Source organism: Colobus angolensis, unplaced genomic scaffold, assembly GCF_000951035.1.
Source record: "Colobus angolensis palliatus isolate OR3802 unplaced genomic scaffold, Cang.pa_1.0 Scaffold511, whole genome shotgun sequence".
Classification (NCBI taxonomy): Eukaryota; Metazoa; Chordata; class Mammalia; order Primates; family Cercopithecidae; genus Colobus; species Colobus angolensis.
Window position 1 is genome coordinate 429,241 of NW_012118611.1, and position 17,195 is coordinate 446,435.

Here is a 17,195-nt window from a genome sequence, read left to right on the forward strand (position 1 = left end):
ACTGGAGTGCAATGGCACAATCTTGGCTTACTACAACCTCTGCCTCCTGGGTTCAAGCGATTCTCCTGCCTCAGCCTCCTGAGTAGCTGGGATTAGAGGCGTGTGCCACCACGCCCGGCTAATTTTTGTATATTTAGTAGAGACGGAGTTTCACTGTGCTGCCCAGGCTGGTCTTGAACTCCTGACCTCAAGTGATCTGCCCACCTCGGCCTCCCAAAGTGCTGGAATTACAAGCGTGAGCCACCGTGCACAGCTGGATATCACATTTCTGAGATGACAAAATTCTAGAAATGAAAGATGGGCTACAATTGCCAGGGATTAGGGATAAGAGGGCGTCAGAGCCATGGGTGTGGAAGGGCCACACAGGGATCTTCCTGGGGATACGAAGTGAGATGGGCAGAGGCTCAGTAAGGCCATCGGATGGCATCGAAGTCCACGTCCTTGTGAGAGACTGTGGTGTTCTGCAAAGACTCACTGTTAGGAAAAATTGGGCAGAGGGAACAAGGGATCGCTCTGTATTCTTTCTTACAACAACTATTATGGCAACAAAAGTTTCTCTTTTTTTGAGACAAGGTCCCCCACTGGAATGCAGTGGTGCGACTGTAGAGCACTCCAGTCTTGACTTCCTGGGCTTAAGTGATCCTCCCACCACAGTCTCCCAAAGTGCTGTGATTAGGATTAGGGTTAGGTAGGGATTAGGAGGCATGAGCCACCATGTCTAGTGGGCAATAAAGTTTCAATTAAAAAACAACAATCTCTGCAGCCCAGCACGAGCTCCTGAAAAGACCAGAAACACAATCAGCACACACCTGTCCACAGCTGATGAGGCCAGAGGGCAGGTGTCCACCCCTTGGAGCCATTTTCCCCAAATGCCCTTCTCCAGCATGTCCGTGTGGCCCACACATCTGAGCTCCCAAATCCAGGACCCTCCAGACTGCCTACCCCCAGCTGGGCATCCAACCGCTATCCATACCTCCAGTGCCCTCATACGCCCCATCCCTGTCTCCACCTCAAACACTCCACCCACCACACACCCTGTCCCCACCACACACCCTGTCCCCACCACACACCCTGTCCCCACCACACACCCTGTCCCCTCCACACACTCTGTCCCCCACACACACACCCCGTCCCCCACACACACACCCCGTCCCCACCATACACAACCCATCCCCACCACACACCCCGTCCCCACCACACCCCGTCCCCACCACACACACCCCGACCCCACCACACTCACCCTGTCCCCACCACACACAGTCCCCACTACACCCCGTCTCCACCACAAACACCCTGTCCCCACCACACACACCCTGTCCCCACCGCACACAGTCCCCACCACACACACCCTGTCCCCACCACACAAATCCCGTCCAGCTTTCCTGCTTCATTTTTCACCATAGAGCCCGTAGCAATAAAATATACCATGTATTTTATTTTCATTGGCTGTAAGCATTCAATACACGGTTGAATGAATGAAGAAATGAATGAATCAATGAAAGATGGACCAGAGCTCAGCCATCTCCCAGTTTTTCTTCAGCAGGATCCCCTGCTATTATTGTCCCTGAGAACTTCTCACTGTGAGAGAGTCTGACATAAAACAAAATGTATTAAGTAATCCTTCATTTCTCCCACAAATGCCAGTGTGCACAAACTAAGCTAGCATCATTGCCAGGGAAATGAAAGACGGGGACACTGGAGATGGCCAGGTGCCCACAGCCCAGTCACAGTCCTAGCTTGGGCTCCCTGCCCCAGGGTTGGCACATGGAGCACTGCCCTGGGTCTCCACAGCCCATAGCCAGACAGACCCTTCTCCTCACTTTTCCCAAATCAAGGCATTCACCCAAGATGTTCAAAACTCAAACTTAGTCGAGTGTGATGACTCACACCTGTAGTTCCTGCTACTCACGAGGCTGAGGCAGGAGGATCACCTGAGCCCAGGAGGTTGAGGCTGTAGTGAGCTTGTTTAAGTTCAAAACTTAAACAAGATTTAAAAACTAAATCTCTAAATGGAAACTAAGAAGACCGACAGCACCAAGTACTGTCGAGAACGCAGGACGACAGAAACCTGGCACATTTCTGGTGGGAATGTAAATGCTGCACTCATTCTGGGAAAATGTCTGGCAGTTCCTAGAAACACTGAGCTTTCCTGCCCTGTGGCCCAGAGTTCCACCCCAGGGGTTTACCAGAAAGACTGGAAAACGTATGTACACACAATCTGTGCAAGTATGGAGATGCAGAGACCCCTGAATGAGAACAGGCAAACACTCCTTATTCCCAGATTGCTAAAGCAAGGGAATTAGCCACCATCACTCATATTGGGTGGAGATGCCCAGGCTGGCAGAGGAGTGGGAGAGCTTCCAGATGAGACAGGGACAGCTCCAGGTGAGGTCTGATGGAATCTGTGGCCTGGGGAGCTGGAGGCAGCTCACAGGAGTGGGCCTCCCATGGGATTGGTAAAGGAAGTGTCTGCCTCCATTTGTGCTACTACAAGAGAATACCTGAGGCTGACTCATTTATAAGGAACAGAAGTTTATTGGCTCACAGTTCTGGAGATCGGAAAGTCCAAGGTTCAGGAACTGGCAGACTTGGGAATTCTGCCTCCAAGATGGTGCTTTGAACACTGGAGGGCAAGAGAGACACAAGTGGGCTGAACTCACCCTTTCATAACATTAACTCCACCCTTGAGAGTGGAGCCCTCACAGCCCAATCACCTCTTACAGGCCTCATCTCTTAACACTGTTAGAATGGCAATTCAATTTCAACATGAAGTTGGCACAGTGCCTCATGCCCCAATCCCAGCTACTTGCGGACAGGAGTTGAAGACTAGCATTTAAAAACAAAAAATTTTAAAAATTAGCATGCCCCTGTGGTCCCAGCTACTCAGGAGGTGGAGGTGGGAAGATCACCTGAGCCCAGAAATTCAAGACCAGCCTGGGCAATGTAGTGAGACCCCCATTTCTACAAAAAGTTAAAAAAAGAAAAGAAAAAATTAGTCGAGTGTGATGACTCACACCTGTAGTTCCTGCTACTCATGAGGCTGAGGCAGGAGGATCACCTGAGCCCAGGAGGTTGAGGCTGTAGTGAGCTGTGTTTATGCCACTCCACTTCAGCCTGGGCAAGAGTGAGACCCTGTCTCAAAAAAAAAAACCTCCCAACTACAATTGTGAGTTTGTTTGTTTCTCCTTGAAGGACTGGCTTTTGAATTCCATGGTCTTCCCCCTATAGTTTGGAAAATACATTTCCATTCTTTTAGAGATTATCTGAAAACTTTGATAAGCCTAGTAACAGATGCTGAAGTCAGTGTCCATGCCCTCCTTCCGACCAGTAGGACTATAGAACACTGTAGGTTTGCGCACCTCTCTCCCAACTCACATGTGGCATCTTTTTTATAAACTCCAAAAGTAGGCATTCTAAGTAGAAGCTTCTAGATGTGGTGTTTTAGACATGCCCACAAATCTACCCTCCTGCCTATTCATTCCTTCTTCCATCACCAGCTTCCCCACAGGATCCCTTGCCAGAAGCCCAGACATACCTTAGACGCTTTAGGCTCTGCTGGCAGCAAACTCAGGAGCGAGGGCGGTTTCCTGGTATCAAAATGCTTTAGTTCTCTTTTTTTTTTTCTTTTTTGAGACAGAGTCTCATTCTATTGCCCAGACTGGAGTGCAATGGCACAATCTTGGCTTACTACAACCTCTGCCTCCTGGGTTCAAGCGATTCTCCTGCCTCAGCCTCCCAAGTAGCTGGGATTACAGGCATATGCCACCATGCCCAGCTAATTTTTGTGTTTTTAGTAGAGACAGGGTTTCACCATGTTGGTCAGGCTGGTCTTGAACTCCAGACTTCAGGTGATCCACCTGCCTCAGTCTCCCAAAGTGCTGGGAATACAGACACGAGCCACTGTGCCTGGCCCCTCATTCTTGAAAGATGGATTTTTCTGGGTACACAATTCTAGGCTATCACTATTTTCTCCCAGGACTTTGAAGATACTATTTACTTACTTTCTGGCTTCCACTGTTGCTTTTAATAAACCACTTATTTTCTTCTTTCCAGATAATCTCTTTCTTTTCTGCTTTCTTTCAAGATCTCTGTCATGATGTTCTGTACTTTCACCAAGACATGACTGTTTGGTAGAGCTTCTTAACTATGCTGCTTGGGAGCCACTGGATTCCTGAACCTAAGAAGCAGGGGCTCCTTTCGGTTTGGGAAAGTTCTCAACCGTATTTCTCTGAATACTTGCCTCCACCCCATATGCTCTTTCCCCTCCTTCTGGAATTACTCGTAAATTGCGGATGCCATACTAAATTCTCCGTCTTCTTGTCTCTTATCCCATCTTATATTTTCCAGCTCTCTTTCTGTGCTGCACTTTGGGGTCATTTCTTCAAACAGTTCCCAACTGTTCAGGAAACACACCATGGATTATTTTTTAGAATATTCTATTTTTATTTCAACAAGTTCTCTTTTTAATCTGCTTGATCATTTTTATAGTCTCGTGCTTCCTGTGCATAAATTGTTTTCTTTAAATATATTAAACATCCTCATTCCATGTGATGTGTCTGCTTACTCTAGGATCAGAATATTGGTGAGTGTACTTCTGTATGTCTTTCTGCTGGGCCTTGTTTATGGTACTGTGTGTGTGTGTGTGTGTGTGTGTGTGTGTGTGTGTGTGTGTGTGTTTACAATTTCTTTCCTGTACCTTAGGATGTTTGATATCTTTAAAAAAAAAAACTGTCTCTGTTTTAAGGCAGTCTCATTTAAAAAAAAAAAAAAAAAATCCACCTTCTGGCTGGGAGACTGCCCCTCCCAGACCAGCCAATCCTTACAGATAAGGGCCCAGCTGGGTACACGCCTCTGTGATGCAACCTCATCAGTCCAGAGCCCACCTCTATCTAGCCAGAGCACTCAGGCAGCCAGGGACCACTTCTACAGCTTGGAGCCCATGGAAATCACTCCAGCTCGCCAGCCGCACACCTGCCCTACCTTGCCTTTCCTGGGGAAGCGCCAGGAAAGGTCTGGCAGAAGCTCTCCTGGGCTCCTGCCTCTCCTCTCAGGCTGCACTTGACTGACCGTCTCACACAAGAACACAGAACAGGGAGCTTGTCTCCTTGGGGATTAGAAGATGATGATGATGATTGTACAATGAACGTATACTTCTTAGGATGTTTTCTACCAAAGGCCTGATTTGGAGGTGGGTTTCTCACAGTTTCTACACTGTCTGCTGGGCTCTGGAAATACTACCAACTGCAACTTCTCTTCTTTTTTATTCTTTCTTTGTTTTAAGACAGGGTCTTGCTCTGTTGCCCAGGCTGGAGTGCAGTGGCACAATCACAGCTCACTGCAGCCTCAACCTCCTGGGCTCCACCATGCCTGGCTAACTTTTTTTTTTTTTTAAGAGACAGAGTCTTGATATGTTGCCCAGGCTGCTCTCAAACTCCTGGGCTCAAGCAATCCTCCTGCCTCAGCCTCCCAAAGATCACTGGCATGAGCCACCATACCCAACCTTATCTGGCTTTGAAAAGAAAATAAAAGCATGCTTTCTTAAAGATGCACTATACACTGTGTTAAGTAAAACAACTCAGAAACAGAGTCAAATACCACATGTCCTGACTCATAAGCAGGAGCTGTCCAACAGGCAATGTGGGCTCAGAAAGTGGAAAGCAGAAAGCGGACATGAGGGACTCTAATGAGGGGTAGCAGGAGAGGTGAAGGTAAGAAGCCCAGACTGCACCACCATGCACTATACCCACATAACACAACTGTACCTTATGCCTTGAATTCACACACACACACACGCGCGCGCTAACTTCCTATGTTTTTACAACACAAACTAAAGCAGACAGAACAGCAGTATGCAGTTTTGGAGCGGCTGCACCAGCTCTCAGCAAATCCCAGTGTTCCTGAACGCAAAGCTCTGACCCTGCTGATGAGCTTTAGGGCCTGCTTCCAAGGTCCTAAAGGCCAGGCCTTTCTGAGAGGATTAAGGACATTTTGGTGAAAACTGATTTGGTTTGTATGACAGAGGGGCTCTTTTGTTGACTGATACTTTCCTTTTTAAAGACACAGAAAAGGCTGGGCACAGTGGCTCACTCCTGTAATCGAGACCATCCTGGCCAACATGGTGAAACCCTGTCACTACTAAAAATACAAAAATTAGCCAGGCATGGGGCATGTTCCTGTAGTCCCAGCTACCCAGGAGGCTGAGGAAGGAAAATCACTGGAACCTGGGAGGCAGAGCTTGCAGTGAGCCGAGATCGTGCCACTGCACTCCAGCCTGGGCAACAGAGCAAGACTCCATCTCAAAAAAAAAAAAAAAAGACACAGAAGAACACGGAATGTGTTTGATATGAACCAAGTATTTTGAGATCCTGACACCTGCAGAGACCTGAAGACACTGAGGGGGCACAGGATGGCTCAGGCAGCACCTCACTCTGGAGTGGTGTGCTTCCTTTCTGGCTCACCACCCGGCCACACCCATGGGACAGGCTAGGATGCTCCCAGATGCTGCAGCACTCAAGGAGGTCCTGCTGGGAACGCCAGGCAACCTCAGGCAGATGGGGGAGCCAGGGCACTTTGAGCTTGAGGCACAGACCCTCATTCCAAGGGTGCATGCCCCTCATGCAGGAGACACCAGCTCTTGGTGACACGGGCCACAGGCACCCACTCCTGGCTGAGCTGGAGAGAAAACTGGCCAGGAAGCTGATCAAATGTCTCCATGCCAGTTTAAAGCAGCAGCCGGTGGGGCTGGAAAGGTTGCAGGGATGCTGGTCTGGAATCCATCCTGTACTGGGGGCTTCCAGAGCATGACCTGTCCAAGAGGGGCTGAAGGCCACCGGCTCTCAGGACCCCAGGGGTCAGGGCGACCTAGTTGTTTCCTTGCCCACAGGAGAGCTTACCACAGCAGGTGGGACTGGACAACCTTCCTCTTCCCTTCAGCTGCAGCCACTTCCTCCTGTGCATCCACTCTACACCCTTCTCCGGGGTGATGGCAAACTACACTGCAGCTCAGAGCTGCCTTTAGACCCCGGCCCCAAAACCGCCATGGCTGAAGATTTCTAGAGAGCACCTGTGGCCCTCTAGGATAGCTGCACAGGCTCCCTGCCTGCTTGGCCCTCCGTGACCGCCCGAAGGTCCAGCTTGGTGGCCCAAATGCCTGCGCCCCAGGCCCTGTGCCCTGCAGCCGACAGCTCACAGCCATGGGGCTGTCCTTCGCAGACTCGGCACCCACACGCCCAGCCTGGGCCTCTGAGGCCTCCCCTGCTGGCCTGCAGCCATGCCAAGTGCTTCATCTGGTAGGTCTAGGCATTCTCAAGGGACAGCTGTTCCCGGGGTCCAGTCAGCCAGATCCCAGAAACTAAGCCCCCACCTCCCTCTCCCGCAAATGAAACCAGAGCTCCCAAGGGGCTGCTTGTGGCTCACTCTTTAATAGATGCCCTGAAACATGGAGCTCACACTTCAGTGGGAAGGGGGAAGCCAGTGGGTGAAGAGGAGGCTGCACCCCACAACTGAGAGCAAGTCACTCTCACTGCAAACACAGGCTATGCCGAAACCCAGCACACACATGCAGAACTCTGCCCTGCTGGTTCCTGAGCCCTGTGCTGGCCCCACCCCACGCTCCTGGAGGGCTCTGAGGAGGAACAGAGGTGGGGAAACATGGACAATGGGCACAGCCTTCCACAAGCCTCCAGCATGGGATACCTGGTGGCTCAGCCCTGTGTGCTCCTCCATGCACAGAAACCCACATGCCACCTGATCCAATGTCCCAGACCCCTCTAGACCACGCACAAGCCCACCCTGAGACATGCTGGAAACAAGCACGGTGAAACAACTCCCAAAGCCCGAGCCCCAGCCTGCAGACCCTGGACACTGCCCAGCTTTCAGGCACAGGGACCAACCCCCCATGAGGCTCGTGCTGGGCAGAGTGGGGTGCAAGGCACAGAAGCTGCCAGTGCTGGCCAGAGACACTGTCCCATCCTCCCAGACAACCCTGTGTGGAGCCACAATTGGGGCCCGGCGCCACCTGGAGCTCAGCACTCACACAGTGGGCTCCTCTGGGGCCACAGGAAGCCCAGCAAGAAAACAACCCACGTGCCTGGGGCCCTGGGGCCCTTGAGCATGGGCGGGGCCAGGCAGGGGGACTTTCCCAGATGGGAACCAGGGCTCCCACCCAGTAGGCACAGCAGACGGAATGGGAAGACCCCCGACAGAGGACAGAGGCCCCAGGTCCCAGCCTCCCCATCAGCCTGCACCAGCCAAGGCTTCGGGCTACTTGGAGACCGTAGGCCACCAGTCTGGCACAGATGCAGCTAAGGCCACCTGAACACCCTCAGAGGCTCTGATGTGCAGAGGACCCTTGATCTTCTCTGACCACAGCAGGGCCAGCCCCACGTTGCCCTGGCCGGCCCTGAACTTGCCCACAGTCTGTCCTGATGCAGTCAGCACCGTGGCACCGGGGGTGATGCCACTGGCAGGAAGGGGGTCCAAGAACCTGACAGGGAAGAGGCGCTTGCGGATGACGCCCATGTGGTGGGTGCGGGCTGTCAGCTCCTGGCCGATGTAGCAGCCTTTGGTGAAGCTCACGCCGTTCATGAAGGCCAGGTTGGACTCCAGCGGCAAGGCCACCCCAGGAGGCAAGTCTCCGATCCCCTCAGGAACGCCTGCAGGGATCGGAGGAGGGAAACCAGCGAGAACTGAACATCGTCTAGCCCCACCCGTGTAACCCAGTCCTGCGCGCCCACCCTGCCCATACCTTGCAGGTATCGGTGCTGGTGATAATCCCACAGGTCCCCGAGCCGGCCCCCCGACACCACGGCTGGGCCTGCGTCCTGGGTGAGGAGCCGCCACCCCATGCATGCTGTTCGCGGGTCGCGGATGAGGATGGCAGCAGTCCCTGCACTCTCCTGCAGTGGTGTATTCCCGCAAGCCTCAGGGGAACTGGGCAACACCGCCCACACTCGCAGCTCCGGGTGCGGCTCCACCGTGACCTTCCGCCGGATCCTGTACAGCGCCAGGTGCTTCTGCAGCGCACCCTGCACGGAGCTGTCACACTCCAGGAGAAAGCCAGACACCTCCTCCGAGTGTTCCTGGAGCCTGCAGGGAGAGACGCAGGGGTGCATGCCAGCTCACCAAATGCGTGGGCCAGAAAGGGCTGTATGACGGAGCTCGCCTTACCAGGGCAGAGGAGTACACCGTGGACCAACGAAAGGAGCCCTGCCCTCAGCCACAACGGACTGCATCTTCAAGGCAAGCGCCTGGGTCACCACAAGCAGGGAGCCACGCCCACAGCGAGCCACGCCCATAGCCACACCCGGCAGCACCTCCCAAGGCGCGCATCACAGCTAGATGCGAGCACCATGGAGACCAGAGCAGAGTGCCACGCCCACAGCAATGCGAGGATACGTGCAGACAATGCACATCAGGCCAGGCAGGGCACACCTGGACCAGCGCATGGAGATCCCTGCCCACAGCCGCGCGGAGCTGCGCCTCCAGAGCTCTCCTCTAAGCAGGCAGAGACAAGCTCACAGGGGCCAGCGCAGACAGACCCCGTTTGCCCAGGGACTCGCAGAACTACAATAGCCTGCCAAGGGTATCGTCTGGAGTAGTCCCAGAGCCTAGGGAAGAAATGAAAACAGTCCACTGGATGCGGGAGCAGGGACGGGCAGGGTCCCGCAGACGAACGGTATGCACAGCTACTGAGAACCAGACCTGCCTGTTCCAGCCCAGGGAAGCCATCGAGGAGCCCAAGGGTCCTCAGGTGGGCAAGAGGGAGGAGTGAGGAGCCCAGGAGGAGGTCAGGGAGGTACAACATGCCTGAGGACCACTCTGCCCATGTCCACCACCTGCCTCCCCAAGTCAAGTCTCACAACCCTACCCCAGAGCCATTCTGACCTGCACTCCAGGCAGCCCTCCTCAGAGGATTTGGGCAGGCACCACACGAATGACCCCTGACCAGATGAATGGTGGGGAGAGGAGAGGCCCGGGCAGTGTGGGGCATGTCAGGTGGGGGGCACTAAGTGGAGACACCTCGGGTACAGCCACCTACATGGCTAGGGTTGATTGCAGGTGTGGACTGCACAAGGCTTCACACACCGGTGAGAGCTGAGACAGGGAGGTAATAAGACCCCCAGAGCGCCTGCCAGAGAGGAGCCCACAAGCTGGTGGCCCAGCCCCTTCCAGCCAGGAGAGGGCTCAGTCCTTGCCAGCTGCCCAGAGCTTCACGTGCCAAGCAGGGGCCTGCTGCCTTCATCTCTGCAGTCTCACTCTACCCTGTGGTCACGCCCACGTGCCAGCAGCCACAGAGAATGTTCACACTCATCACCCAGAACCAGTGGGCACAGGTCTCACTGAGGACCCTGATGCAGGGAGGGTGGGCATAGCCAGCTGTGACAGCCAGTGGAGCTGGCCCGCCCTCCAGGACAGTGGTCACACGACATCAAAAACAACACTGGCAAGGGAGGGGAACATACGTCATTTACACATGTGGGGCTAAGATGATGGGAGGAACAGCAAGGATGGCACAGAGGGGCAGCCGCAGGTGTGGTATGAAAAGGTCACCGCACCACCACGGAAACACAGGCAATGTGTCCCAGACAAACGCAGTGGCGAACCCAAACACTGGCCAGCACGAGGAGAAATGAGGTCACTGGCATGCTGCTGGTGTGGAGGCAAAACGGGCGCCCCTCTGGAAGACAGGGTGCAAGTCCTCACAATACCAAACAAGCAACTACCCTGTGACCTGGCTCTCTCACTCCCGGGCATGGATCACTGAGAAATGAACACTGCAGCTCACACAAAACCTGCTGCAGCGAAAGCTCACAGCAGCCAGCTCTACTAGTAACGGCCAAAAGGGGGGAATCAAGGTGCCACCACACGACAGGGGACTTCTCAGCAAGAACAGGGAGCCAGAGATGGACAGAAGTGGGTGGATCTGACGGCTCTATGGTGAGGGAAAAGGGTAAGGCCAAAAAATAACAGGCTGGTGCATCCATCTATGACACTCCTGAAGTGACACAATTTTACAGCTGGAGAACAGGTTTCGGGGTGTTGGGGGTGCCCATTCAGGGACAGGAGTAGGAAGCCACATGGGCCTGATCATGGCCACAGGTATTCGCACGTTAGAAAATCGCAGTTATACACATGCATGCACACACGCACAAAGTAAGACACACAAATCTGGAAACCCTAGATGTGCCCCGTGTGTGCAATCGGGAACTGGGGAGGGGTCTGTGCGATCTCCTCCCACAGGTTTTTTTTTGCAACTTCCTGCGAATCTATAAGTATTTCAAAATAAGAAGCGGAAACAAAAACAAAACAAGGAGCTTCCCCTGCAGAGGTGTCCGAGCACTACAAGAGGGAAGGCAGCAGGCAGTCCTTTCATCCCAGCCATCTGACATCAGCAAGTTTTTAACCACGTGCATGCGTATTTGTATTTTTAAAGTCTATATTAGGGTCAGCAGACAAAGATGGACTAAAACACAGGTGAGCAGGGGACCCGGGCGGAGGGACAGATGTGAGGTCATGGACACAGGGTGCTGGGCACTGGACAAGCAGGGAGGAGCTGAGCAGCGCCAGGCAGAGTAGAGGGACAAAGTAAGGGGACTAGAGTGGAGCTGAGGGACCGCAGGTCCAGGGTCTAGTAAGCTGGGCACACAGGCACAGGGGAGGCCACAGAGTCCTACAGGGCAAGGGCAGGAGCTGGGGCAGGACAGGCAGGGTGGGGCCAGGGTGCCCCATGGGTCCATTAGTCGAGAGTGGAGCCCAGAGAAGATTAAGCTGAGGGCCCCTGCACTCTGAGGTGGGGCTGGCTCAGCTGCCTGCCTTGGCTGGAACTCCCACCCATGCTGAAATCCCCTGCTGCCCCCATCTGCTGAGCACTCCCTGGCCTCCCACAGGGTGGATGTCCTCACAGGACCCAGGTTCTGGGGTCAAGGGCACTTTCCAGCCCTCTGTGCTGGTGACTGTCTACCAAGCAGCTTCTCAGGACCAACTGAGCTGGGACATGACCCCCCAGGGCCCACCCCAACCCCTGCCACACCTGAAGACTGCCAGGAGACTAGCTGCAAAGGAGAGCCCTGGCCTGGGGAGCTTTCTCAGCCTCATCATTCTCCATGGTGGGGGCTGTCCAGATGCTGAGCAGCACCCCTTGCCTGTACCCCACCCCATCATGACAACCAAAAATATTTCCAGATACCGCTGAAGGGCGCAGGGGACAGGGTTGCCAGGGAAAATACAGGGCACCTGGTTAAATCAGAATTTCACATCAACGACCAATGACTTTTTTTAGTGTACCCCAAATCCCAACAGGATGTACCTACAGATCATCTGTTGCTCGTCTGAGATGGACCTGGGTGTCTTGTGCTTTTGTTTCCTGAGCCCAGAAGCCCCGGTGGGAGTAAGGGTGCAGGAAGTGGAGGGAGGTCAGGGGTGGCTCTGGCCCAGCCAACTGAGTGAAAGGGTCACCTGGCCATCAGACCCAAGAGTTTCCAGTCATGTTCAGGAAAACATTGCCCTGGGGCCCGGCCTGACTCCTTCCCTTCTCTCTCCTTCCTCCTTCCCAGGCCACCAGAGGCCTGACAAGTCTCTCCTGCCCCTCGGTGCTGGACAGACACAAGGCCACAGCTCTGACACTCTTGCGCCTGCTGAGCCCTGCACTGAGTCCATATCCTTGCCCCGGCCAGATCACAGCAAGGGCACTGGACCACAATCCTACCTGCGACATGACCCTATAGCCTCTCTCTGTCTCCTACATGAAGAGAGATCAAAACCAACTGATAGAAAAGGACCCCAAGGAGGCCAGACATGGTGGCTCATGCCTGCAATCCCAACACTTTGCAAAGCTGAGGCAGGAGACTCGCCTGAGCCCAGGAGTTCAAGACCAGCCCAAGAAACATAGTGAGATCTCAACTACCTGTAGTCCTGGCTACTTGGGAGGCTGAGGTGGGAGGATCACTTGAGTCCAGGAGTTTGAAGGTACAGTGAGCTACAACTGTGCCACTGCACTCCAGCCTGGGCGACAAAGCAAGGTTCCATCTAAAAACAACAACAAAAAAAATGCCGGGTGCGGTGGCTCAAGCCTGTAATCCCAACACTTTGGGAGGCCGAGACAGGCAGATCACGAGGTCAGGAGATCGAAACCATGCTGGCTAACACGGTGAAACCCCGTTTCTACTAAAAAAATACAAAAAACTAGCCGGGTGTGGTGGCGGGCGCCTGTAGTCCCAGCTACTCGGGAGGCTGAGGCAGGAGAATGGCGTAAACCCAGGAGGCGGAGCTTGCAGTGAGCTGAGATCCGGCCGCTGCACTCCAGCCTGGGCGACAGAGCGAGAGTCCGTCTCAAAAAAAAAAAAAACAAAAAACAAAAAATTAGCTGTCAAGCTATGAAAAAACATGGAGGAATCTAAACGCATATTACTAAGTGAAGGACACCAATGTGAAGAGGCTACAGATGCATGAGTCCAACTACAGGACATTCTGGAAAGTGTGAAACTATGGAGACACTGAAAACATCAGTGGTGGCCAGGAGTTATGGGAGATGGATGGATGGGCAGGGAACAGAGGATTTCAGGGCAGTTACACTACTGTATGTGATGCTACAATGGTGGACATGTGTCATCATACATTTGCCTAACTCATGAACGCACCAAGCCAAGAGTGACCCTCATGAAAACTATGCACTCCAAGTGATGATGGTACGTCAACAGAGGTTCATCAACTGCGGCGAAAACAGCACTTTGGTGGGGGATGTTGATGATAGGGGAAGTTGTGGGGTAATATGGGAAATCTCTGCACATTCTGCTGTTTTGCTGAGAACCTAAAACTGCTATAAAAAGCAACTCCTATTAAAAGACAACAACCAAAAAACTATAGCTTCATCTGAAAGAAGGCACTACATCCAGGAAACAAGAATAGGGGGCTTTAAGGAAGCAATGGCTCAGGATGATATATTAGCAAGTATCAGAGTTGAAATAAAAAATCCTACAGTCAGAAAAAACCCACAGAGGAATGATGGGCAGGGAATGACCAGAGAAGCAGGAACACACGGAGGCTTCCAGGGAGAGGTGGCCCCTGACCTGTAGGCTGCCCTTTCCCCAGAGGAGTGACCAGAGAGGGCAAACCACAGAGAGAGAGGTCAACAACCAACAGCAGCCCAACAAGGAAAAGAGTGTAACCTCATGAACTGAACTAAATGTGCCCAATGAGCGCAGCCCTAAGCCCACCCATGACACAGAGCTGGGAGGGGTGGCATCTGGACACCTGTCGCCCACCACCCCTGCGGAGCCAGTTGAGGAGGTGACATTGTCGTGTCCTTCTTTTGATGGCTGAGGAGAAACAGGGCCATGAACTCCAACAGAACTGAAGCTAGAGGGTTTCAAGTATTATTACACGGATGCTGAATCCCGTGGAGGATGGTCCCGCCCCACCCAACCTCTCAGAGTGGAGCTCCCTGGCCTGTGACTTTGTGTCACATCTCAGAAGCGAGACCAGAGGTGGATGATATCACCCTTTAGTGCTGAGCTGGGGAAGAACAGAGCCACCTCCAGTGCCCTCAGCACTCAGAACAGTGGCGGACACACCAGACACCCAGCACAAGTGAAGAAAATTAACTCCTCCTGCAGACCTTGAGGACAGAGACCCCTACAATGAGAGCAAATAGAAAGCCGCAGAAGAGCCACCAAGCATATGCTTGGTAAGGGGAGCTGGGGCCCAATAGATCTACAGACAAGCTCTAGACCAGGCAAGAAAGGATGAAGAGGAAAAAACCTTGAGACGCAGAAAGGACAGACAGTTGACCCTTGAACTATGCAAGGGCTAGGGGCACTGGTCCCCACACAGTTGAAAACCCACCTTTAAGCTTTGACTCCCCAAAGGCTTCACTACTAACAGATTCCTGTTGACTGGAAGCCTTATGTATAACATACGCAGTCAAGTTGTACATATTTTCTATGTTTTATGCTATTATATACTGTATTACAATACAGTAAGCTACAAATCCCAGGAAGAAAATCCTAAGGAAGAGGAAATGCAGTTCCTCTTCACTGAATGGAAATGGATCACCATAAATGTCTTCATCCTCACGGTCTCCATGTTGAGTACGCTGAGAAGGAGGAAGGAGAGAAAGGGTTGGTCTTGACGTCTCAGGGTGGCAGAGGTGAAGGAAAATCCATGTACAGGTGACCTATGCAGTGCAAAGTCATTTGTACTTTATACCATAGAACACTTATTAAGAATAGGAATTCAATGGAACTAGGACTCAAAGGGAAAAGGATAAAAGAGGACTATAGAAATATGGAAGGGAATTTGGGGACCAAAAACAACATCATTGTAAGGCTAACATGTGAACAGCAAAGTACTGACATAGAAGGCTCAAGATAATCAAAGACTGTAGTTCTTAAGATGAAGAAATTAAAGTAGCTAAACAAAACGTAATGAATACATAAGACAGACAATGATGACTACATCTCTGAACTAGGACATGAAGATTTAAGCCTATTTAGCTAGGGTGGGCACACTTTTTCTGTAAAGGGCCAGTGAATAACTTAGGTTTGAGGGCCACACTCATGCCACAACTCTGCCACTCTAGGCAAAAGCAGCCCCAGGCCGGGTGTAGTGGCTCACGCCTGCAATCCCACCACTTTGGGAGGCGGAGGCAAGTGGATCACCTGAGGTCAGGAGTTTGAAACCAGTCTGGCCAATATGGTGAAACTCTGTCTCTACTAAAAATACAAAAATTAGCCGGGCATGGTGGCAGGCGCCTGTAGTCCCAGTTACTCAGGAGGCTGAGGCGGGAGAATCTCTTGAACCCTGGAGGCAGAGGTTGCAGTGAGCCAAGATTGTGCCATTGCACTCCACCTGGACGACAAAAGCAAAACTCTGTCTCAAAAAAAAAAAACAGCAGCCCCAGACCACATGGAATCCAATGGGCGGGGTTCCCAGAGAATTTTATTATAAATACAGGTAATGGGCTGGGTCTGACCTAAGGGCCATATTTCACCAACTCCGGTTCTAGATTTAAAGAGCGCACTAAGTGCCTAGCAATGTGATATGGAAAAAGACCAAACTAAGACACATCAGCATGACATTTCACGACATCAAAGATAAAGAAAAGTTTTAAAAAGCTTCCAGAGAAAAACACAGTTCACATACAAATAAGAACGGCACTAGACTTCTCAGAAAAGCTGGCAGCGAGAAAACAAAGTTGTGATGTGAACATTCTCGGTGACAATTTCCAAGCTAGATTTTCACACCCAGCCAGGATATCACTGGACGCAATGAGTCCAAAAATTCACCCCACGTAGCTCAGGAAGTCATCAAAAAGGTGTCCATCCCCTGAAACCAAAACACAGGAGTAAGCTGAAGAGGACAAGAACAGGAGAGACAGCAGGCAGGTGGCCGCAAGCCAGATCCACTTCACCCGGTGGAGGTTTCAGGGATCCAGGTCCCTAGAAGCTGGGCAAGGGAAACCCCACGCTTTAAGCTGTCACGGCTCTGACCCGGCATGAACATCACTGACAGTCGTGGTATCAGCACAGATGACAGAACCAAATGCCAATGTCACCAGCAATGGTGAGATCTGGGAGAGGACACAGGGAAACACAAGGTAAACAGAACCCACGAGTGTCACCACAAGCTGTCACTCAGAAACACAGCTCTGCCACCAGGCGGGGGCCTTGAACCCCTTGTCCCTGCGGAGGGAGAAGGGTCACTAGGTGGCCCATTTGGGAGGTGCCCACCTAGAGACGCCTCTGCTCTGATATGGTAGGCGGGCACCCAGGCCTCCCCTGGATGAGTCGCTGAACCATCCCTGGGTGTCGAGCCAAGTCCTCCTCTGGGTGCTGGGCCCTGAGTGAGCTTCCCCTGGGTGTCTATCCCAAGCGGAATCTCCTGGGTGCCTGACCCTGAGTGCCAGTCGCTGGCCCACCCTCCCTTGAACTTCCACACCATCCCGGCCCTCCCCGGGTGCCCACCTCCCACGCCTTCTGCAGGCCCCGAGCGCCCGCCTTTCCCCTGGGTGCCCGCCCCCAAGAGCCCTCCCGGCACGCGCTCACCCGTACAAGATAACATCATAGAGTGTCCGGCCCTGCACGTTCAGGAAGTGGGCGTAGCCCGCGCACGCAGGAGGCGGGGCCCCCCAGGCAGCGGGACCCGGAAGCGGCAGTTCATTGGTCAGCAGCCCTAGCAGGAAGGGCGCCGCGTCGGGG

The 17,195-nt window shown here is 52.9% G+C and overlaps 1 protein-coding gene across 1 annotated transcript; it reads right to left on the minus strand.

Annotated features, from left to right (window-relative positions):
- Positions 1–7,402: 7,402 nt before the first annotated feature.
- Positions 7,403–17,194, minus strand: IBA57 (IBA57, iron-sulfur cluster assembly homolog (S. cerevisiae); the record flags this gene model as incomplete). Its single annotated transcript, XM_011960528.1, has 3 exons — positions 7,403–8,654; positions 8,747–9,087; positions 17,043–17,194. Coding segments are annotated over 3 exons (885 nt in total), but the record flags the coding sequence as incomplete, so codon positions are not given.
- Position 17,195: the final 1 nt, after the last annotated feature.